Source organism: Hyperoodon ampullatus (assembly GCF_949752795.1).
Source record: "Hyperoodon ampullatus genome assembly, chromosome: 3".
NCBI lineage: Eukaryota > Metazoa > Chordata > Mammalia > Artiodactyla > Ziphiidae > Hyperoodon > Hyperoodon ampullatus.
In genome coordinates, this window is record NC_136916.1 from 179,103,904 (window position 1) to 179,126,839 (window position 22,936).

The following is a 22,936-nucleotide window of genomic DNA, read 5'->3' on the forward strand; positions in this document are numbered from 1 at the left end:
GAGTTGAAAAGCAATTTTTATTGAAGAATTTGGAGGGAAAGTCTCGTAATAGTAAAAATACTAAAGTTGAGTATAAAAAACGCCACGGTGCAGCGCAGCGTCCGGCCGAGAGACACGGAGGGTGCAGCGACGGTCCCTCCGAAAGGTGTCAGGTGGGGCCAGGGCGACAGCAGGAGAGTGAAGCTTCTATAAGGACAGGTGCTACCAGGGGAAGCCATTGGGTGAGACGGTCCCAATGGGGAAGGGGGCAGAGTAAGGGCTCTCTCCTGAGATTAGAAACCCCAGTATGCACGGGAACAGCATAATACACGGCAACAGATGTCACCTGGCTCTTCTATCTCGCCGGTGAGCCCCGGCCCAGCCCCATTGCAGGGGCCACCCTCCTCCAGCCTCAGTGCTGGGGCTGCTGCGTGCCCCACCCCGAGCGAGAGGGGGCCGGGCCATCACACCACGGCCAGGTGGCTTCTGGGGCCCCCGGGCCGGGCCGAGACAGGGGCAGCCAGGGACAGCCGGCGAGAGGGACGGAGGGGCCGCGGGCAGGGCCCACCCGGGCCCGATTGCACTTGGCTGCAGAAGTCCTCAACGTTTTCCTACGTGAATCTAATCGTTCCCAAGGCCGAGGCCACGTCTGGAGAACTGGATGAATAAATTAAGAAAAACCGCAGGATGTCTTCCTCCCGACCTGGCTGGCCAAGAGGACACCGCCCCCAAGGCGGGCAGCCCTGCCCACAGCACGAGGCGTCTTCCCATCCGTGTCGGAGGACGGCATGGTTCTGCCCAAACGCATCCAGAAATAAGAAACATTAAATACAGATCATCCATGCGAGGCTTCCTCCCGAATCTTCCAAGCCCTCGTCCGGAGCACGTGGCTGCCCACGGCGGTGTCCCAAGCGCAGCCAGCTGGCCCCTCAGGCCGTGCCGCTGGCCGAGTAGGAGAACTGGGGGAAGTGAGGCCTCCGCTCGCTGTCCACGCCCTCCATGCTGTCATCTGTGGGCGGGAGGGGCGGTTCAGCTCCCGGGCACCAGGAAAGCGAGGCCGGCCCCAGGGCTCGCCTCCCAGACTCCACGTCCAGCCTCAGCGAGCCTCCATCCCACGATCCCAGGGCCGGGGGGCCGCGGCCCTCCCGCCCTGATGGCCACCCTTGAGGGAGCCTTCCCAGTAAAATGCTGAGCACGGAGTTCTGTTGCCTGGAAAGGAGGAAGGGGTCGGCAGGGAGGACCACCCCTCACCTTGGTCGGGCGGCGTGATGGTGATCATCTGGGCTGTGAACTCCTCGTCAAAATACCTGGTGTCCGTCTCGGACGTGACCTGAGGCTTGAAGGGTGGGCTGAGCTGCAGGAAGGGGGCTGCGTTACAGGCCTCGCCCTGCACGGCCCAGCACACCTGAACCTGGACCTGGACCTGGACCCAACTCCCCACCCAGGAGCCAAGGCTGGGGCCAGGCCTTCCTCTACCCACGTCCCCTCTGGGGCCTCGCCCTTCAGGGATCCACCTGCAGAGCCACCGGCCTCACTCGCGGCCCCCGGATGGCAGAGTGGCCCAGCAGCGTCAGGCCAGAGAGGACTCACCACGACGCAGGATGCAAGGGCAACTGCAGAGGGACAGGCTGCGGGGGGGAAGGACCCCCACTCCCCCGACCCCTGGCCCGGGGGCAGGGCTGCCTGGGAACTAGCAGCAACTAGCAAGGGGGCTCTTCGGTCGGGGCTGGGACTCGAGCCCTTGGAGGGCAGGCCCAGGAGGCGGCAGGACCCTGGCTGGAGCACAGCAGGGTTGGAGAGCCCTGTCTCACAGGGACAAAGGCTCAGCCGGCCAAGTGCGGCCTGCAGGCGAGGGGCGGGGTGGGAACGGGGTGGAAGCATGCTTGGGGACAGGCACCCAAGCCTAGGGACAACCTTCCTGAGCCTGCTGGCCACCCCACCAGCATGGACCAGGGCCTGGGGCTCCCAGGTCCCTCAGAGGGCAAAGGGCAGAGGCACACATGCAGGAAGCAGCTGCCTCGCTCCTCAGAGGCCTCCTCACGTGTGTTTGTAAGCAGGTATGTGTGTGAGCAGGTGTGTGAGCGTGAGCAGGTGGGTGTGAGCGGGTGTGTGCAGGGGGGAGGGGTGTACACAGGCCCCACACACCTTCTTCTCATACACATCCTGCCACACGATGCTGGCGAAGAAGCGGTGCTGCATGATCTCCTTGGCGTCCTCGGAGCCCCCACCGAGCCTGCGGGGAGACGGAGGCCACAGTGACGGGGTCGCCACCTGCTGGGCCCAAGGTTCAGACCCCTCCTCCCACAGGCTGAGGTCGGCCGCCAGGCAGCAGCCCAGGCAGCTGCAGCAGGTGCAGGGTGCTGGGTGGGCAGGAGCTGCCAGCAGAGCCGGCTCTTCCTGAGCAGGTGTGAGCAGGCCCTCTGCCCAGGCCAGCCCAGGCCGAGGACATCACACACGGCCACCAGCACGGTCGTTCCCTGGGGGTTTCGGGGGACAGGTGGCTGGGGGGCAGCCCAGGGCAGGGCTCACCGCTGCTTGGGGTCCTTCTTGAGCAGCCCTGAGAGCAGGGACTTGGCCTCAGGGCTGAGCGTGCGTGGGAAGCGGATCTCCTCCATGAGGATGAGCTCGAAGAGCTTCTCGTGGTCCTGGTTGTAGAAGGGCAGGCGGCCGCACATCATCTCGTACATGACCACGCCCAGCCCCCACCAGTCCACCGCCCGGCCGTAGTCATTGTCCTCCAGCACCTCGGGGGCCAGGTACTCGGGCGTCCCGCAGAAGGTCTTCATGGTGGCGCCGTCCTTGATGCCCTCCTTGCACAGCCCGAAGTCCGTGATCTTGATGTGCCCGTCCTTGTCCAGCATGAGGTTCTCCAGCTGCAGGAGGCGGCCTCCGGGTCAGCCCGCCTCCCCGCCACCTCCCCGCCCCGCCCCGATCCCCGGCCCCGCCCACCTTGAGGTCCCGGTACACCACGTTCTTCTCAGAGTGCAGGTAGTCCAGGGCGGACACGATCTCGGCGCCGTAGAACCGGGCCCGGTCCTCGGGGAACACCCGCTCCCGGGACAGGTGGAAGAAGAGCTGCGGGACGGGGAGCCTGAGCGGGGCCGGCGACCTGGGCCAGGGTCACGGGGCGGAGACCCTAACCAGGCGGGGAGCTGGCAGGGCAGCCACCCAGACACCCGAGGCTCAGAGAGGGCCGCCCCCGGGAACCGGGCCCTACCTCGCCTCCGTTGGCGTACTCCATGACGAAGCACAGGCGGTCGTGGGTCTGGAAGGAGTACTTCAGGGCCTGCGAGGGAAGCAGAGCTGAAACCCGGCCCTCAGGCTGGGCAGGAGCTTCGCCCTGTTAGGGCGGGGGATACCCCGCTGCCCCCGGCCACGCCCGAGGATGAGCAACTGCAGCTCCAGGGACCATGAGGCGGCGCCCCTGCAGGGCCGGCCCCGCTGCCCTCACACCTCAAACCACAGGCGGCCTCACTTTAAAAGAAAGGCCCGCTGGTGACCGCTCGCTCACAGAAACACGGATGGGAGACCCTCCCCGGCTCTCTCGGCTCCCTCACGGCCAGGCCCTCACGGCCAGGCCGGCCGCACCGACCAGGGAATCTGCGGAATGCGACGTTAGCGTCCCGTACAGGGACCCACTGGAGGGTGGAGGGCACGACAGAGCCTGGCCTTTTCCTCACAATCCTCCAGCCAGACAGAGGGGAAGAGGGCAAAGTGAAGCACATGAGGCAAAGGCACGGTAACGAGTAACGTCTGGACGAACAAACACGACGTCTGCTCGTGAAGTCTGAGGTTTCTCGTAAGAAAACGTCTCAGGAAAAGAACCACCGCAAGTCTGACCACGCCTCTGCTGTGCGTCAGGCCGTCCCCTGGAGCGAGGACACTTGTGCTGAGCGGAGGGGACAGGCCCACGGTGGTCCCGGGCACAAGACCTCGGAGGCCGGCCGCGGGTCGCCCAAGGCCTGAGTCCTGAGCCCCATCTGCCTGACTGCTGGCCTTCTGGGGGCGGGGCTGGCTGGGCCTGGCAGACCAATTCCAGGCACTTCTTTGTTGCTCCAGAAGGCCAGGGATTTTCCATACACCCCTCCTGGCCCAGGTTCCCCCAGGACAGGGACCTCCCGGAGTGAGCCTCAAAGGGGAAGCAGTGGAAGAACGTGCAGAAGGGTGGGCACGGGGAGCGTGGCCTCCCAGGGTCTCAGCGGGCCAGAGGGCAGGCCGGGCCTCCTGCCCTCTCTGTGCACCGGTGACCCCGCACCACGCACCTCCATCCGCCCCTCCTGGAGGCCCGCCCGCCGTCCGCGGGGCCCTAAGCCCGCCAGATTCGCAGGGGAAGAGGAGTTGGTGCGAATGACTGCGCGACCCCAGCACCTGGCGCCCGAGCTGTCCCCCCAGGGTCCAGAGGGGACTCACCGTCAGGAAGGGGTGCCGGGAGTTCTGGAGGACGCGGTTCTCCGTGAGCGTGTGGGCCACCTCGTCCTGGAAAACAGGGCCCACTGAGCCGCCCGCCCCGCCTGGCCCGGCCCCGGCCCCGGCCCCGGCCCCACACCCCGGCCCCCGGCCCCCAGCCCCGGCCCCTACCTTGGCCACAATGACCTCCTTCTTCAGGATCTTCATGGCGTAGTAGCGGCCCGTGGCCTTCTCCTTCACCAGGATCACCTTCCCGAAGGTGCCTTTGCCCAGCAGCTTCAGGTACTCAAACTCATTCATGGTCTGAGGATAGCGGGCAGGCACCAGGGTCAGGGGGCAGCAATGGTGACTGCTGAAGGCCCAACAGTGGTGAGGGGTGCCAGAGGCCGGGGCCGCCGCGGCCAGCCTCGGGGCCGAGCACGGGTGGGGCCCGAGGGGTCCGGGGGGTCCAGGGCTCGTGGGAGATCACGGGGCTGTGCGCCCCAACTTGGAGCCCTGGGGTTCGGAGGGACGGTGGGAGCAACGGCACCCGGGCCTTCCCGAACCTGGCGTCCCTCCCTCACTCCTGTGCGGGAGCTGGGCGGGGTGGGGACCCACGACTGCAGGGCCCCGAGGGCAGGGCTGGGCCTCACCACGCGGTGTTTGGGCTTAGCCAGCGCCACCTCCATCTCCTCGGCCCCTGAGTTCTCGCCGGGCGAGCCCGACCGGAAGTCCATCATCTCCTCCTCCTGCTTCTTGAGCCCGTCGGCCACCGTCTGGATGGCAGTTGTCCACTCCTCCCTGCAGGGCAGTCAGTCGGGTGAGGCCCCAGCCCCACCCAGGCCTGGGGCCTCCCCCTCCGAGGTCCCCGGGCTGGGGGCGCCGGGACTCGTCCTCCAGCTCGTACCGCTCCTCAGGGGTCTCTACATGGAACGTGCGCTCGATGACCGTGGTCCACTGCAGGCAGCGGATGATGAAGGTGTTCGGCCGCGGCCGCTCCGTCTTCATCAGCTGGCATTCTGGGGGCAGGCGGGCATCCGTCTGCACCGCGCCCCGGCCCACCCGCCACAGCCCAGCCCTCCCCAAGCCTTGGTCTCCCGCCCTGTGAAAGGGGGCCCGGACCCCCACTCCAGCTGGGACCCCTGCTCAAGGAGCTCAGCGGCGCCCCTCAGGGGGTGTCTGGGGGCCGGTCAACCCTCCGTGGTCCTTCCTTAGGTCTCCAAGCCCCCCGGCCAGCCAGGACACGGCCCTCAACCAGCCGGAGGGTGAGGGGTTTGGGAGGGCAGCTCGCCCTTCCCGAGCAGAAACGTCCCACCACGTTCCCAACCTCACGATGACCAGCGCTCCGCCTGCCCCTCTCGGCGCAGGGCCAGTCCCAGAACGGAGTGGGGTAGTGACTCACCCTCCGGAGAAGCTGCCTGTCCACCCCAGAGGCCACTTGGGCTGCGCCCTCCCCGCACGGCTGCCCACGCCCCCAGGTGCACACGGGAGTGAAAACAGGCACATGCACACCTGGAACACGCACACCTGCAGCCGAGGAACCGTGGAGGTGCCCCAGGCCCGGAGAGGGGCTGGATTCCAGCCCAGCCTGTATGAGGCGGGAGGGGGCCGCGGGGCCAGCGCAGGGGTCTCCGACATTCCAGCGTCTAGGCCCTGGCAACCGCGAGGGGCCCCGGCCGGGCTCAGCCGAGCACAAGGGAGCGAGGAATGGTCTGCCAGGCCGTGGGGCCAGGAGGGGGCTGGGGGCCCAGCCTTATGCGGAGGGCGGCCTGTGTCTACACGGGGCAGGGGAGAGAGGAAAACCTGTGCGGCCAGCCTTCTGGGTCCCCACGTGCCCCCTCCCACTCGCTCAGCCCATCGGAGACCACCAGGAGCCCCCAGGGCTCAGGCGCCTGACACCCACCCAGGGCCTGACTTCTCATCTCTCCACCCTGGAACCCATCCCCAAGGAAGAGCCCCTGGTACAGAGGCCCCTGCACAGCCGCTCACCCCTGCCGCACGCCTCTGCTCCTGCGCCTGGAGCCCCTGCTGGCCTAATGCCCGGGTCAGGGCCCCAGCCCCACCCACTGCTCAGGAAGCCCCTCGGGGTGGTGCCCACCTCCCATGCGCCTCCTGAGAGACCCCCCCGTGCTCCCCTGCATTCAGCCTGGGGAACACTCCCGAGGGGCCTCAACCCCCCAGCAAAGCAGCATCCCCCTGGCCGAGCATCCTTCCCAAGCCCGGAAGCCCCCAGCCTGACCCAGGAGGCCCTGCGGGGAGCCCAGACACACTGCAGTGAGGCTCCCATGTGGCCACGAGGCTGTGGGGACGGGGGTCTGCCTCCTTGGCCTCCCCTCACCCCCAGGTCCCTGTTCTACCTACTGCTTTGCTGAGACTTGAGGAGCCTGGGAGGGGGTTCAGGGCTCACAGGAAACGGGCCCTGCTAAAGCACCCCCAAGGGAGCCTCCCTTGTGGCACAGGGCCTCTGCCCCTCCCACGGGAAGCCCTGCAGCACGGGGCCAGGCACACTGGGGGCTGGGCAGGACGGCCCCCACCTCGGAATATCTGCAGGCGCGGAGGCTGGGAATCCTTCCCCGTCAGCCGAGGATCGGCCACCTGTGCTACGCCCCCTCCTGAGACCCTGGACCAGAACCTGCGGTCTGGCGGCGGGGGGGTGCAGGGGCGGCAGCCGGAGAACCCCGAGCTCCCAGGCACGTGGCAGGGAGGGCAGAGCCAGCCGGAGGGTGGGGGGTGAATGAAGGAGCCTGGGGTGGACCCCGGGGTGTGCTGGTCAACAAGCCATCACTAACTCGCCCAACAGACCTGTGTCCCGGGCCAGCCTGGGCAGAGCACCGGGAACAGGGACCAGGCCGGAAGGCCCGCCCAGCCCAGCATCCCACCCACCCACCCGTCCCCATGCCTGGGTGCCCCCCACCGTGGGTAGGGTGACACCCGCTGTCCCCCTGCAGGCACGTAACAAGGCCACAGTAGCACTTGGTTTAGAAAAAGTGCAAGTTTGTTCAGCGTCCTGAGACGCCCCAGGCCAGCAGTGCTGCACCCACCCACCTGGCACCCCAGCTGAGGGTGGGAACAAACGCACTGCCACGGTGGACTGGGGCCTCTGAAAACCCGTGGTGGGCACTCGGGCTGGGGCGACAGAGGCCCCGGGAAGTTGGCTGCCCCCCACCCCCACACTCTTCCTGCCTCTGCCGGGGGCTTTGGGGAAAGAGGCCCTGGTGGGCTGGTCTGGCCCCCGCTGGAGGAGGGGCCCAGGTCGGCCGGCTGCCCCAGGCTAGGCCCTCCGGCCTCCAGAAGTCCGCCCGGAACAACCTCGGGCTCGGCTCGGAGATCCCTGGCAGCCGGAGCCGACCACTAACCGGTCCCTGAGGTGACGCGGAGCCGCAGGCCCAGCCTGGTCCCCGGAGGGCTGCTGGCCCCAGACACAGAGGCCGGGGGGACCCCACGTGGGGCCGCTGGGCCCAGAGGGCTCTCCCCGCCCCGCCCACCGGCCCGGCGCCCTCATCCCGACCCCGGGCGGCCGCCAGCACACTTACGCGCCACGGAGAAGTTGTTGAGGGGCGACTCGCGCTGCTCCACGTCCTGCGGCCGTTCCTTGTAGCCGATGAAGGTGCCGTCGGTCTTCAGGAGGAAGTATCGGGGCCGCCAGGTTTTGATGTACTCACCTGAGGACACGCGGGCGGGCAGGCGCTGAGGGGCTGCAGCCGCCGGGCCACGCTCCCGGCCCCCTACACAGCCCGCTCCCCGGGGTAAGTCACAGCTGGTTGTGCCGGGACAGATGCGCCCAGGATGCCCCAACTCCGGGCACTGACCCCGATTCCCCTGGGGCAGGCACAGGGCGGGTGGGAAGACAGGTTTCACTGTGTGAAAGCACCACCTCTGATGAAGTGCCAACCCTGAACCTGTGACTGAAAGGGGGCCAGGTCAGCACCTGGACCTGGGGGAAGCGATACAACTGATGGGAAGCCGGCCCAATCCAGAAGGTCTTCCTGGAGGAGGTGGTGCCAAACCAGCGGGTCTCCAACCAGAGCGCGGGCACCAGCTACAGCCACCCGCCAGGGCCTTCAGGGCCAAGAGGCCTCCCCACCCACCCTGGGTGCCGCCAGGTAGTGGACGCGGCAGCTACCGTGGTGACCATGGCGACTGGGCTGCCCACCGCAGCTGGCCCCTGCCGAGAGGATGGAGCCTAGCTAGCATCCAGCAGTGAGGGGGCCAGCATCACACTCAGAGTGCGACTCATGGGGGCTTGCCTGGCAGACACAAGCCCACCTGCAGCACGTCCCCAGGGTGGGTACTCACGACAGAGCCCCCTCTGCCCGTGTGACTACACTCTGTCCAGGGGCCGAGTGCTGTTGTGAAGCCAGACCCGGGAGGCGGCTGTGTGGTCCTCGGGCTGGGACCTGCTGTCCTGGGCCCCCGCATCCCAGCCACGGGTCACCCAGGTCCCCAGGAAAGTTCTCCCTGAAGCTCTGCAGCGTCAGCCATGAACAGGCGCTCACACGCAAGAATCACAGCAGATGTCCTCTGTGACGTTCCAGCGACTGCCATTTTTCATACTGACACCCAGAAAAAACGTTTCATTTACATTTTGCAGAGCCAGGAGTTTGAACACCACCAAAGAACTTACTAATTAGGCGCCCGCTTCAGCAGAGGGCCACCGGGCAGCAGGAGGGGAGGGGGCTGGACTTTCCCTACGAGCTGAGCCCCACACGCAGCCACCTGGAGGGCGAGCAAAGGCCCAGACCCCCGCGCCTTGGTCCGCTCTTCCTCCCCCGCCTCACCGCCCAGCTCTCACCCTGCACGACCCAGGGCCTCTGGGGGATGCTGGGCAGTCGGGGCCTCCAGCCACTCCCTTCCTTCCCCAGGGAGCTCGGGCAGGGGTCTCCACGGGGCCAGACACCACTGGGCAAGGGAGGACCCGGGCGTCGGCCGGTAACCTGCCCTCACCCCGACAGCATTTAGCGGGGCCTCCACCCAGTTCCGAGCCCCCCAAACCCCTGGGGACGTGGGCTGGGAAGGTGGTGAGGCCACCCTTGGATGCTGCCTCCCCTCCTGGGCCCGGGGACCGCCCCCCAGGCACCGGTCCCACCCAGCCTCCCCCGCCCCTGTGCAGGGTGGAGCGGAGCTGGCTCCGGGGGCTGAATGCGGCTCACCCCGCTCCATCCCGGGCACCCGCTGCTCACTCCCACCCGCCTGCGCTCCAGTCTGGAGCTGTCGGCCCCTGATGGAGTGCCTCCCGTCCCGCCAGCTGCCGCTCCCCGGGACGCTAAGTGCGCGGGGAGAGTGATGAGTGCCTCATCCGTGCAGCCCCGAGAATCCATCTTGATCACCAACTGCTGCTGGCCCCCACCGTGCCCAGCATGGCGGCCCCCCAGCACCGCACCCCACGCGGGCAGTCGGCACGTGTGTGCCTGGAGAGGCGTCCGCGCTCGGCAGGACCCGCACACACCAGCCTGGGCCTCGGACCCCACTGTGGCTGAGGCCCTGGGAGGGGGACCCGCCCCCAGCCACGTGACCCAGCACCTGCTCTCCAGCTTTCACTCCACAAGGCCACCCCCAGGGCTGGGAAGGTTCTGGGATCCGGAACTGGGGGTGGGTAGCGGGAGTGGCACTGGCCAGAAAGAGGCTGAGGGGCAAAGTCCCCAACGCCGTTGAGCCCGTGGGGGGGGGGGGGGGGTCCGGGGGATGGGCCACAAGCCCCCAGACCCAGGGCACTGAATGGGGGCCAGGCGACAGGAGCCGGGCAACACACGGGTGGAAGCGACAGCCAGGGAGGCAGCCTCACTCGGCCCCTGGCCCTCAGCAGCCAGCATCCAGAACCCCGTAGGAGGAGCAGGACCGCTGGGCGGGTCGGGGGACGGGGGGACGGGCCGGGGAGGCCAGGGCCAAGGCTCTGAGACCCACAGACCCCTTTCTTCAGCCTCTGGGGCACTCCTGCCTGCAGACGTCCAGCCAGGCGGTCCCTTGGGAGCCGCCAGCTGCAACCTGAGCCGTGGCCTGCATCTGAACGAGTTCAGTGTGGACAGGATGCCGGTGGGCGGCCGGCCCAGGGACGGGGGTGACACAGGAGGGGCGAGGGGAGGAGGTGGCCGCCCTGTGCCTGTGGCCGCGGCTGGGCTCTGTCCTCGCGGCTGTAACACCTGTGGGCCAGCGAGGGGGATGAGGCAGCACAGACACAGACGGCCCACGGTGGGAACAGACGAGAAAGCCCAGGTCTGCTCTTCGGATGCCGCTCCCTAAACGGGGGGGGGGGGGGGGGTCCCCTGGTCTCTGGGGCCAGATGCCCGCCCACCACCGGGTGGCCTCCCAGCAGCGGCCACACCAGGGGTCAGCAGGGACTGGCCTGGACCTGGGCCCAGGTCGGGTCCCCTCGTCCTTGCCACTCCCGCCCAAGCCCAGCCCAGGACTCCAGAAGGGCTCCCAGCCACCCCATCCCACCTGAGCGAACGCTTCAGACCGGGGCCCTGGAGCCCCACATCACAGCTGGCCCAGCTCCCCTCCGCGCAGGGCAGGACAGCACCCCGGCCGCGAGACCGGAGCTGGGGGCAGGCACTTGGAGGCATGCGTGGTCTGGTGCCCACCCCCCACCTGGAGGGTCCATCCTCAGCCCCCCCAAGGTGGGGGGCTCTCAGAAGCCCAGCCCTGGGCCGGGGCGGGGTAGGGGCCCTGCGGCACCACACCCACCCCTCCCAGACACTGGAGCCCCACCCGGCCACCAGCGAAGGGGACCCACGCCCCCTGAACCCCGAATGCCCAGGCCTGCCCACCTGCCTCCCAGGCTCCGGATGAGGAGGCAACCGCCCTGGGTGGGGTGGACGTCGGGGGGGCGTCCAGGTCAGCAAGGCTCCTGTGCCCGGGCAGGGCTTCCCTCCTCCTCCTGCCCCCCTGGGACCCCCAGCCCCCAGCCCCGGCCCCCTCGGCGTCTCCATGTGTCGTCCACCAGGAGGGCCCTTCCACCATCCCAGCTCATCCCCAGAAAGGGGCTGCAGGACCCCCGAGGAAGGGGGACTCCTCGCCAGCATCACTCGTCTCCCACAGCCCAAATCACCCTAACGGGGCCACACAGCCAGGATCGGGGACAGGACGGGTGCCGGCTGACAGCCTGTGTCTGTACACCTCCCAGCCCGGGTCCCAGGCCGCGCTGTGGGTCAGGGCACCCCCGGCAGGAGGCCCGGAGGGCAGGACCCGAGCCGCTGGGGGCCCCAGGGGCACAGCGCACAGGCTCCCCACGTCCCAGGCCTGCCACCCGCGAGTCCTCCCCTGCCAGGCACCTCAGCCCCTCCAAGCCCCCAAGCGCAGGCCGCCGGCTGCCACACCGTGGGCTCCGTGTACGGTCTGAGTCCCCAGCTCCCGGGGAAACTGCTGGATAAACGCTTTGCCGCAGCGGTGGCAGGCGGCGGCTGGCAGGGAGCCAGGCGGCGCTGAGCTGTTTCTCCACAGCAAAGCGAGCCCCAGCAGGCCAGGGGAGCGGGTGCCAGCTGACGGCGGCCACCACGCGGTCCCCCGCCACCGCCACATCCATCGCTCATGGACAGCCGCCTCACGCCATCACCCCCTCCGGCGCCGCGAGCGAAGCGGGGCGGGCGCGGGCCTAGCTCATCTCGTGTCCCCACGTCCCCGTGTCCCTGTCCCACCAGCAGGACAACAGATCACGGACAGTCAGCGAAAGCCCGAGAACCGGTGCCAGGGAGGGGGCACGCCCCACTCAGGCAGAGCCCGGGTCTGTCGGGCGAGCCACGCTGCCTGCTCCTTGCTCCTGGGGACACCTTTCCGAGGGCAGCGCTCTCGGGGTCCTCACGGGGGCACAAACGGCCAGTGTGGACAAGAGGAGAGGAGAGATGGCCACTCCCTGCCCAGCAGCGGGGGGACAGGTGGAGGACGGGTGTTCCCCCGACACAGCCCCCCGAGCCCGGCTGGGCCGCCCCCAGGCTGCCTGGCAGGCCGAGAAGGTGGGATCATTATGACCAGTCACTCCTGGGGGAAACCGAGGCCAAAGGGAGAGGGCTCTCAAGGTCACAGAGAGGCAGATGGTGGCCAGAGTCCCAGGCCCGGCTGCCCAGGCGGGGCTCACTCCTCGACACAAACCGAGAACTCTTCGCAGGTCGCTGGTTCTGCCATCAAGCAGGCAGGGGCCCAAGGCCTCAGCCCAATGCACACAGACCCAAGAGGAACGTGGGGAGGCGGGATGGGAGGGAGGGATGCAGTCAGGGAGCAGCGCCGTGCCCCCGCCCCCCACCGTCAAGGTGCAGCAGACGGCTCTGGGGTCTCCCTGCCCCTTCCTGCTGCCCCAGGACGGTGCCGGCTTTCGGGCCGCTCACCAGCTACGACCGACAGCCCCCCTCGCTGCAGCTGCCTGCACATCACCTGGGCCTGGACGTCCCACCCTCCTGGCCATCTTCTCTGGAAACCCTCCTCCTTGGGCACCACACATCACCTGCTGCACAGGCCAGAAAAAGGGGCCACCCCTGACCCCAGCCCGCCCCGCCGCCCGCCTCCCCAGCGCTCTCCGCCTGATGTGCACCTGGCCTCAATACTGCAGGGTTCAGGGGGGCTGCTTGGAAAGAGCTGGGCTGGGTCCAGGGTTCAAGGCAGCCACAGCCATACCTCTGCCTGCAGGGGCATCTGGGGCCTACACTTTCCAGGCCGGGTGGGCCTGGGAGGCGGAGCAGGCAGCCCCCAGGCCTGTCAGTCCACCAGCTTCCCCCCATCTGCTGGCCCCTTGGGTCACAGGCCCTGGCAGAGGGGACTCCGGCCACCACGGGTCCTGGCCTAGGCCCTCAGGCAGCGTCTGCCCAAAGCCACACGGCACTTAAGTTCTAGGTTTCCAGAATGTTTCCCTAGGGACACGCCTCTCACTCCTGTGCTGAGAGCCCAGGATAGACCCCATGAAACCAAGGGAGGTGCCGGGGCTCCCCGGGGAAGGCGGAGGCAAGGAGGAGAGGGAGGGAGCGGGAGTGAACAGCCGGGCAGCACGGGCTCCCAGGAGAGCAGGTGGGGTGGCCGCAGAGCCCTCCCTGCAGACACAGCTGCAGGAAAGGAGAGCCCTGTGGGCACCAGCCCTGCCCAGACCCGCTCCCTGCAGACCCTCAGAAGAGGCAAAGCAAGACCCTGGCGTCTATGTGACCCCCAGCCTCCGTGAGCCAGGGCCCTCCCCAGTGGCGAGGGGCTCCAAGCACCCACCCCACCTCCCCCAGGAAACAGCGCCACCCACACAGGGGAGGGGGCAAGGGAATGAGGGGCAGGTCGGGGGACCCTCCAGAGAAAGGGCCTTCCACCTCCCAGCCGCCCGGCTCTCATTTTATTGTTCCCTAACTGGTGCGACAACCGTGAGGACAGCAAGACCTGGCTGGGGACGTGGTGGGGACATGGTGACATGGTGGCAAGCTGCATCCTCCCAGCTGCCAGCCCTGTCACCTCATGTTCCCGGCCACACCCACCCTGGCCCCAGCCCGGATCGAGCTCATCACAGCCCCCAAACTCCAGCTCGCAGCGTACCCCGCCCCCCAGCCCGGGGTAGAGCGCCAGCATGGGGCCCCCACCCCTGCCAGGAACAACCGGCTGAGGCCTCTGGGCCGGCGGAACCAGCCGGGAGGAGGCTAGGGGCCGGGGGTCTGTGGTCCTGGGCCTGCTCAGGGATCTGTGAGCCCAAACCAAGTGCCCAGGGGACCCCACCCCAAGGCTCGCAGGGGTGGCAGAAGAGGCACCAGAGAACCCCCCATCAATGCCAACATCCCTGAAACACGAGCGTTATTTCGGATGGTTAAGGAGCCGCGCGTGACGCAGGAAGAAAGGCAGCAGGGGCGTGGCCGGGTGGGCGTGGTCGAGTGGGCGTGGCCGGGTGCGCACGCGGCCCTCTGCCAAGCTGCTGGGGCCAGGTCCGGGCCGGGCTGGGGGCCTACCCGTGGGGACGAGTGGGCGGGGGCCCGGGGCACCCATCGCTACGGGTGCAGAGGCGGCAGGCGGCCGCCGGCTCCGGTTACGGGAGGGCCTGCGGGGAGGGCGCTGGCAACGAGCCTGGCCAGGTGCGCCCGGGCAGAGGGGATGCCAGCCGCGCCAGGGCCCCCGCCCCCACCCTCCCACGGCACTTCTAGGAACTGGCCTGACGCTACCCGACCCAGGCCCCTCCTGAGGGCTGGCAGTGGGCAGGGCCCCCTCCCCTCCACGTACAGGGCGCACACTCAGCTCCCTGGGGCGGCTGGGCTGCCGGTAGAGGCCCCCTCCTCATCACCACAGGACCAGGAAGCGGACAGGAGCACAGCCCGCTCAGGGCCCCTCAGGCCCGGGGCAGCGGTGACCCCCTCATCCCCCAGCGCAAGGACGCCCGAGCTTCCTCTTTCGTTGTTTGTTTTGAAGGGAAAACTCAACCGGCTCACAAAACAGGAAACTTGGTCCCACACAGGCCGGCAGGCCTCGGCCTCAGCCTCGTGCCACCGCCCGCGGGCTCAGGGGCACCAATCCAGGAACGGGCCCCCCTCCCAGGCACCGTCCTACGGAGCAGAGGCCCCAGCACCTGCTCCCACCCTTGGGCCGGCCGCCTGCACGCATCTGCCTCAGTGGACCAAGGGGACCCCCGGGACCAAAGCCGCGGCCGCTGCGGCGAGACCTGGAGGGGACCTGGGCATCCCTCGCCTGAGCCAGGGACGCTGAGGTGCGGGGGGAGGAGGGCCCAGGACAGCCCCACCCTCCAGCCTGGGGAACGGGGCGAAGGGAGCAGCCTGCCTCCCCTGACGGTCCCGTGAGCCCTTTGCCCAGGCAGAGCGGCCGGGCCGTGCACACAGACGAGTCACCCCGACGGGCCCCCAGGCAGGTGTGCTCAGAAGTGGGTCCAACAGGCCCCTGCAGGCCTCGGCCCCTGCTGTCCGCTCAGCAGAGCCGTCGCCCCCTCTAGAGGGGAGCCGGGCTGCACCCCTACGGCCCCGCCCCATGGGAAGCCCAGGACTGCGGATGGGTGGGGGTCTGTGTCAGCAGGTGAGACCACCGGCTCCCCAGCTTAGAGCCACCTCAGGGAGCAGGTAAAGCCCAGGGCTGCGGCCGGAAGCAGGACCTGGCCAGGACCGAGGGAGGGTAGGGGGGAGGAGCCACCACAGTCCAGAAGCCCGCCCCCCCCACCAGGACGCCTGGGACCGGCGCAGCGGGGTGGCAAGGGCCTGGAACTGGGGGAGGGTCTGGGCCAGAAATGGGCTGCGTGTGTGGGGGGGGAGGGGCGGCCACAGCCAGGCCTGAGACGCGCCAGGGACCAGCGCCACCGAGCCCCGTGTTGAGCCCCGTGAACACAGGGCGCCGCCAGGCCCGCAGCTCCTGGGGTGGGGGGAGTTAAGCCGACGCACGGATGCTAGCCTCCCACGTGTGCACGCATCGGGCAGACCTCACTTGGGACCACGTCCAAGGAGGGTCCTGGACGGGGGACCCCGTGCCCACAGGCCAGCTCTCCTCCACCCCACCCCTCAGCCCCCGCTTGCCGGGCTGCGGCGTGGTGGCTGCCCTTCTGGACACTCCTGGCCAGGCCAGCAGCCGGCCCACGTGAGCCCAGGGGTGCCCGAGGCCGGTGCCCCACCCCCACCCAGACCCTCAGCCCGTTCCTTCACCCCGCGGCCAGCATCCTCCCTTCTCCCGGCCCACGTGGCCCAGCTGGCCCATCCGTGGGTTGGAGACAACCAGGAGGACGCCCATAGACCCTGCCCCCTCCACGGGCTCCGAGAGTGGGACCCGCGGGTGGGGCTCTGCTGGAGCAGCTCTCCGTGGGGCTGGGCTGCAGCCGAGGTGGTGCACAGCCCGGCGGGCACCAGGGCAAGTGGGCAGGGACGGCGGGGCCCTGGGGACACGTCCCAAAGCAGCTGCACGGACGCAGGCCCGTGGCCTTGCACACCACACACAGCCTAAAGACAGAACTGGAGGCCGCAGGCCAAGTCCAGCCAGACCTGCATCCTGAAGGAGGACAAGGTTTTTAAACTGTCAACCTTCAAACATCAGCAGAGCGCACGTAATAGACCAAAGCTTTGGAAAGGGACTTTCTGAGCCACACCGGGCCCACCGGCCCCCAGCGCCAGCGGCTGGAGCCGAACGGCAGCCGCCCACCGCTCGGGGTGTCCGCCCATCACTCGGGATGCCTGCCTGTCACTCAGAACGTCCCGCTTTACTCAGGAAGGCTGCCCACCTCTGGGGACACCCACCCACAGCTCGGGATGTCCACCCGTCTCGCAGGACATCTGCACACGGTCCCTGCGGCCCCACCCGGCTCAGCCCTCCTCCTCACCACCTTCTGAGCCTTGAGCAGCTGGACCCCTCTCTCCTGGGGACAGCCAGGGACACCGAGGGCCAGGGGGCCTGCCTGGGTGCCGCAGGGCAGCACAGGGCTGGGACTCGAGCTGTGGCGTCAGCCGCCATCCCGGGCTCTCCTCCGCCCCCTCGGCTGCTCTGGCCCAGGGTACACGCATCAGGACACCAGGGCCGCAGCCCCAGGCCCTCCCCAGAGATGGGAGCCCATGTTCCTGAGGGGCGGGAGAAGGAGCTGGCGGCCGGGGATCTGTCCTGCCCTGACCCTGGCCAACGGGCCGTTGGGTCAACTCCCAACACCCACTCAGCCCCGAAGGTCCCTTCGCCCCTCACGTGCAGGCCCTGGGCTGGACGCAGGGCAGACACGGCACAGTGGGCAATGCAGGCCCTCATCCCACAGCAGCCCCCCAACCTACGTAACAGGAAGCAGCAGCGTGGGGGCCTCAGGGGTCTGTGAGAACCTGGAGGACAGTCGGAGCTCCCCCAACCCCACTGGGGATCAGACCCCCGGCTGGGGGAGGGGGCAGGGAGGCGGTGGGACCTCACACCAGTGCTGCAGGAGCCCTCCGCCCGCTCCCAGCCCAGGGACCCCCCCCAGCTCTACCCAGAGCCACCCCACAGGAGGCCTGGCTCCCTCTTCCAGCCAGTCCTGAGAGGCGAGCGGGGGCAGGGCCGGGAGGTGGGCGTGACGCTGCAGGTGAGGGACGGTTCTGGGAGTGGAGCACGCACGCAGAAGCATCTTCAAACCGTCCACCCTCCTGCCCGTGACGCGGGGTTCGCCCTGCACGTCCGCCCGCCCACGACCAAGGCCAGGACGCTATCCCCACCCAGGAAGTGTACGCGAGCCCGCCCGCCCCAGTCTCGGGAAACGGCACCGCCACGCACCTCCAGCCCCAAATCGGGGTCCTCCTCGATCCCCCAACATCTAAGCCAAGCCCACCCATTTCCCACCCCTCGGCCACATGACCCGTTCCTTTCACCCAGTCACCCCAAAGTCCAGCACACAGGAAGAGCCCACGTTTGCGGGAAAGAACAGATCCGTAAAAGACGGACCGAGAGACGGACACAAGGACGGAGAGAACAAGACAGCAGTGGGGGCAGTGGGATGAGCCTGCAACACACAGAGGTTCCCACGGGGTCACTGGGAACGGGGAGCGGAGGGCGGGGGGGGCCTCGAGGGCAGGCAGTGGAGGTGGGACACGGCACGACCCCTCCCGAGCTACAAGAGGGCCGGTGCCACATCGCCACCCCACACACTGCCTGGGTTGGCACGTGGGCTGGAGAAAGAAGAGTGGAGGCATGTGGGCGCGTAGGACCCTCTGTCCCGGCCTGAGTCTGGCTGCACTCTACCCCAGGGCCTACCCCACCAGGCCCTTGCCCATCACCACACCCACTGTACCCATGGGGAAGCCAAGGAGTCAACAGACTTGCCCTTGGAGAAGGACAGTGATGGGGCAGCCCAATCAGGTCAAAACCCAGCTCCCTGGATGCCCCACTGGGCCCGACACCCCGTGCCCCCGGCGCACACACCCAGAGTGGCACTCTAAAATTCACCCAGCATGAGAGGGGCACTCCCACCCGAACCTGGCTGGCCAGTGGATGCCCCAGTGACTGGGACAGGAGCCCGGGCAGCCCCGAGGCCGAGGCATCTCCTAGGTCAGGCCTTAGTCGAACAGTCGTTAACAAACATTTGCCAAGGATTAAGAGGTACCGATCCCCGTGTGTTCTTGTGCTGCCACCAGGCACAGAGGGGAGGACGGGGACCAGGGTCAGAGAGGGCATCCTTGACACCAAAGAGGGCTATGAGGTGAGGCAGACAGAGTAGGACCTGACGGGGAGCGGGGGTGGGAGGCTCCAGGCACAAGAAGCGGTACTCCTGGGGGTCAGGAAGGGGTAAACATTGGGGGAGGGGATCCGGAAGGCCGGTGGGTGCAGGAAGCCTTGGAGGGGCTCGCCACGGACCACAGGCCCCTGCGGCCACCTCATCTCCGCCTTGAGGCCCAGTGCACTGTCCTCCCTGCAGCCGCCTAAGTGAGCTCTAAAAGCACACAGCACACCACATCCTTGATCCCCTGCTTCGTGCCCTCTGCAGCCCCTTGAGATCTCATCTCCATCACTCCTGTGCTGCCCACCGCAGCTCCTGCAGCTTCCCAGCCTGCTCTGCTGGGAGGCTCCTATGCATCCCACAAAACCAGTCTCGTGACACCCACTTTGGCCGGGCCTCCCTGTGTGCTCCACCTGTGTCTGAGGTTCCCCCTCCCTACAGCCTGTGGGATCCCGAGGTGGGGACGGGGACACCCTCACCAGAGGGTGTGCACGAAGAGTGGCGTGGCTAGTGGCTAGCTAGCGTGGGATCGCCAGAGCTCTGGGAGGGAACAGGTCTGGAGGAAGAGCAAGTTGGGGGAGCAGGTGGTGACTGGCCAATCCCCGCCCTGGAGCAGGGGAGAGGGACTTACCCCCCGGCACCTGGACAGGAGGCCTGGCCAGCCCCCCACCACCGGCCGCTAAGCAACAGAGGGCGGCGGGGCAGGCCGGGCCGGAAGCCGAGGGGCCCAGGCCCAAAGCTCCCGTCCCAGCAGCTCCTCACTGAGCCCCTCCCTGGGCACAGGGCCACGTGAGTGAGCAGAGGGGAGGCTGAGGGGGCTCCAGGCCAGCCGGCTCGGCAGCTCCAGCGTAAACCCGCCCAGAGCCGGGCCACTGGGTGGCACGGAGCCCCCTCCCGCCTACAGCCAGGCCAAGCAGCCCTGCCCTGCCCTCAGGAGCCCTCGGGCAGCGCCCCGGGCCGCTAGTGCGCCAGGCCTTGGACCGGCCCCAGCGTCCTCACTGCCTTCCAGGAAAGCGGGTGGCTCTTCCTGCCCACGGCCCCAGCCAGGCAGCCACTCACGGGCTGCATGCCGGCCCAGAGCACACGTCCCCGCCCGGGAGGTCCCACGAGGCCATGCCCTCCAGGCCGTGGGGACACTGGGCCCCAAAGCGCACCCGGGCCGGTCCAGGAGGGTCCAGGAGCCCAGGGAGGCCTCGCTCGCACGGCAGCCACGGCCCAGGCCGCCCCCGGCCACTGAGGAGCCACAAGCCCACTTGGGACCCTCAGCCCCGCCGGCCCCGCGGGCACTGACCTCGCTTGTGCAGCCAGCCCTCCTTCACGATGGCCACGTCGTTCATGGTGTCGGGGCTCCCGCGGGCCTGCGTGGCCCAGACCTCGCTCACACACCTCTAGCAGGGTCCTCCCAGAGCCCAGCGGGCTGTCAACAGCCTCTGGAAGAAGCAGAGGGAAGTGTGAGGCTGTGTTGGGCTTGGGGACACACCTCGGACCTCGAGGTGAGCCCAGGAGGCCCGTAGCGCCTGGGGACTCAGCCCGGGTGCGTCTTCCCACACGACCTGTCCCCTCTTAGCATCCAGAGCCACCGCTGGCCCCCGCTCTGCCTTCCCGCCACGGCACCTGATACAAAGGCGCTCACACTGCTCCCTGAGCCCAGGCCTCCCCTCCCCCTGGGCTTCAAGCCCCTGCCACCACCCCTCTTGGACCCTCAAGCCCTCAGAGCTCACTGCCCTCCTTACTGACCCATTCCCACCTACCCTGACCTTTGTACAAATCACTCCCATCCCCAAAAGGCCCTCCTGGTATATCCCAGCCTCCCTAACCTGCCGGCCCAACGGAGGCCACCTCTTCCAGGCAGCCCCTCTGACTGCTTCAGCCCACACCACTCAGCCTCCCCAATCCCCTGGTGAGGGTGCCCAGTTCTCCCTGTCCATGGTGTTCCTGCCCAGAGGCTGGGGTTCCCAGGCAGAATCCAGAGCTCCTCTTCCCTGCCCCAGACTGGGAAAGGCGAGAAATTCAAACGTGACGTTTGAAGAACGCAGGGGCAGGAGTGCAGGCAATTGGTGCAAATGAGAGCCCGGAGCCCTCCAGGGTGACATGAAAACCCCCTACACACACCCACCCCAGAGAAACGCCAAACCCCTCCTAAACCACAGCGCCCCCGCCGGTCTGAATCTGGTTCATTCATTCGGCCAACATGTACCGGGCATCTCTGGTTTTGCCAGGCTCAGCGCTGGGCACTGGGGACAAAGAGAGGTACAGACGAGTCCCGTCTGTAAGGAGCACCCAGTCCAGGGTGGTTACAGACCCATAATTACAGCTTTCAGGAGGCAACAAATGGGGGGGGGGGACTGTGCAAACTCAGAGGCACTGGCACCCGCCCTCTGGAGGCCCACCAGCAGCCTTCTCTTGAGCAGACACTTTGGCCATTGATCCTGTGTGGCCCACCCCATTGCTCCCCTGCTGGATGAACTCCTAGGCATCCCTCAAAACCCCGTTCTCACATCACCGGTTCCGGGCATCCTGGGAAAGAGCACCCTCCCCGTGAGCAGTCCTCTGCTACCCTTCGAGGTGCGCACTCATGAGGGCAGGCCAGGAAAGACTCCTCTCGGGGACACTCGGGCCGGGCAGAGACCCTGAGTACCTCCAACATGGGTCTTCCTATAGTCACCTAGACACTCTCCCACAGCCCACCTTACTGGCCTCCTGAGGCATGGGCTAAGCACCCACAGAAGGCCACTTTGCACTGACTGTCTTGGGCTAAGTTTGGAAGGACAGGAAGACCCACTCACTGCCTTGTGTCTGGGACAGGGAAGCCGCTCCTTGCCCAACACACTCAGCAAGCCCACAGGCAGGGATGGCAAGTAAGAGTGGAAGAGGTACCACCAAGGACAGGGCTCTGAGCCCCACCTGGCAGGCACAGGGGGCTCTGGTGACACTTGAGTAGGCGTGGCCTGGAGGCAGAGGGCTGGACTCAAAGACCTCTGGATGTGCCCCTACCCCCACTGGGGCCTGAGCAGGGCCTGGTGCTGACAGAGTCAGACAGCTGCCGATGGCCCCGTGTGTAAAAATATATCTGCACATACACAGGGTGGTGTGCATGTGCACAGAAACACACACACCCAGCCAAGGCCTGGGCTGCCTCTGGGCACAGGGTGGGCGGCACGGATGGGACCTCTGCTTCCCGCTGCTTCTGTCCTGTGAGTGACTTCACCACAAAGGTGAATTACTGCTATTATTATTTAAGTCACAACCTTAAAAAAATAATAATAATTTGTGCTCTGAAGGGCCCCCTCCCCCTGCGTCCAAAACACTGGTTTATGAACTGGATGCTCAGCTGGGGGGCAGGGAACCAAGCCCCACAAATGTACCCCACCCTTCACCTGGACCAGAGCTCACAGCAGTTAGGGGTGGCCTGAACAAGGTGGGAGGGGGCCAGGAGTGAATGTCGGGGGCCCTCTGGCCACAGAGCACAGGCCCAGGGCCCCAACTCTGTCCACCGCGACAATACTCGGGAACCAATCCCACCCACCAAGTTCACCAGCTGCCCCGGGCCTCTGGGTTGCGTGGGCAGCACCTCCAGAGCCCACCCAGCTCAGGAACAAGTCTCAGGGCCCAGGAGGGCTGTAGTCCTTTGTGGGAGGGCCTGGGCACCCAGCCACCATGGACAACTTTTTGTCTATGGGAAAATGAAGTCCCTTCCAAGGGCCCACCCACAAACTTCAACCAGGGCCGGGGCGAGCTTTTTCCTCGGCCCCCTGAGCACCTACTGTGCGCCGGGGCCCCCCTGGCCGGGCGCCCGGGCAGCCCCTGGCCGCAACGGTGCCCCGGCCCCCCGCGCGCGGCCGCACCCCTCCGCTCCGGCCCGGGCCTCGCCCGGCGGAGCCGCTTCCCCAAGGTCATGCGGGAGGCCGGGGCCGGAGGCACGCACCCCCAGCGCCGGCGCGGCCCGCGCCCTCCCCGCCCAGGCCGCGCTCGGCCACTTCCTGCTCCCGCGCCTCCATTCCAGCCGCGCGCGGCCCTGGCCCGGCCCCGGCGGCCGCGAACAAAGCGGCCGGGCCGCAGGGAGGAAATCCGGGCCCCGGCGGCGGGCGGCGGGCGGCGGGCGGGCGGGGACTCACCGGGCGCCGCGTCCGGCGCGAGCGCGGGCCTAGCCGGGCCGCGGCCTCCGGCGCCCGCCGCTCCGCATCCCCGCGGGCCGGCCGGCCGGGGCCGGGCTGGAGGCCGCGGCGGGCGCTGCTCGGGCGGGCCTCGCGCGCCGCCGGACCCGGAGCTCGTGCGCGGCCGCCGGCTAGCTCCTCCGGGCTGCGCTGGCTGCGCTGCTGCGCTGGGCCAGCCGCCCGCCCGCCCGCCGCGCTCGGTCCCGCCGGCCCGCCCTCTCTCCGCCCCGCGCCCGCCCCGCCCGGCCGCCCGCCCACATCCGCCTCTGCCGCTCGGGGCGCCCCCACCGCGGGCCGAGCGAGGGCGCGGCGCCGGGGAGCG

General features: G+C 68.2%; 1 protein-coding gene across 1 annotated transcript; it reads right to left on the reverse strand.

The window, feature by feature from the left end:
- AKT1 (AKT serine/threonine kinase 1) lies at positions 1-22,630 on the reverse strand. The gene is made up of 13 exons (XM_079701243.1): positions 22,576-22,630; positions 19,752-19,890; positions 7,899-8,027; positions 5,273-5,384; positions 5,019-5,166; positions 4,558-4,689; positions 4,390-4,455; positions 3,197-3,265; positions 2,929-3,054; positions 2,509-2,852; positions 2,125-2,212; positions 1,231-1,333; positions 1-988 (listed from the first exon to the last, which is right to left on the reverse strand). The coding sequence occupies exons 2-13, from the start codon at positions 19,795-19,797 to the stop codon at positions 909-911; spliced, it is 1,443 nt and encodes a 480-aa protein (XP_079557369.1). The 5' UTR covers positions 19,798-19,890; positions 22,576-22,630; the 3' UTR covers positions 1-908.
- Between the last annotated feature and the right edge of the window lie 306 nt (positions 22,631-22,936).

Excerpts from the sequence above, each read along its gene's own strand:
- AKT1 (XM_079701243.1), bottom strand. The coding sequence starts at position 19,797 with ATGAACGACGTGGCCATCGTGAAGGAGGGCTGGCTGCACAAGCGAG. Across the intron at positions 8,028-19,751 it reads GGGCTGGCTGCACAAGCGAG|GTGAGTACATCAAAACCTGG; the intron begins GTCAGTGCCCGC and ends GCGTGTCCTCAG. Across the intron at positions 4,690-5,018 it reads CTAAGCCCAAACACCGCGTG|ACCATGAATGAGTTTGAGTA; the intron begins GTGAGGCCCAGC and ends CGCTATCCTCAG.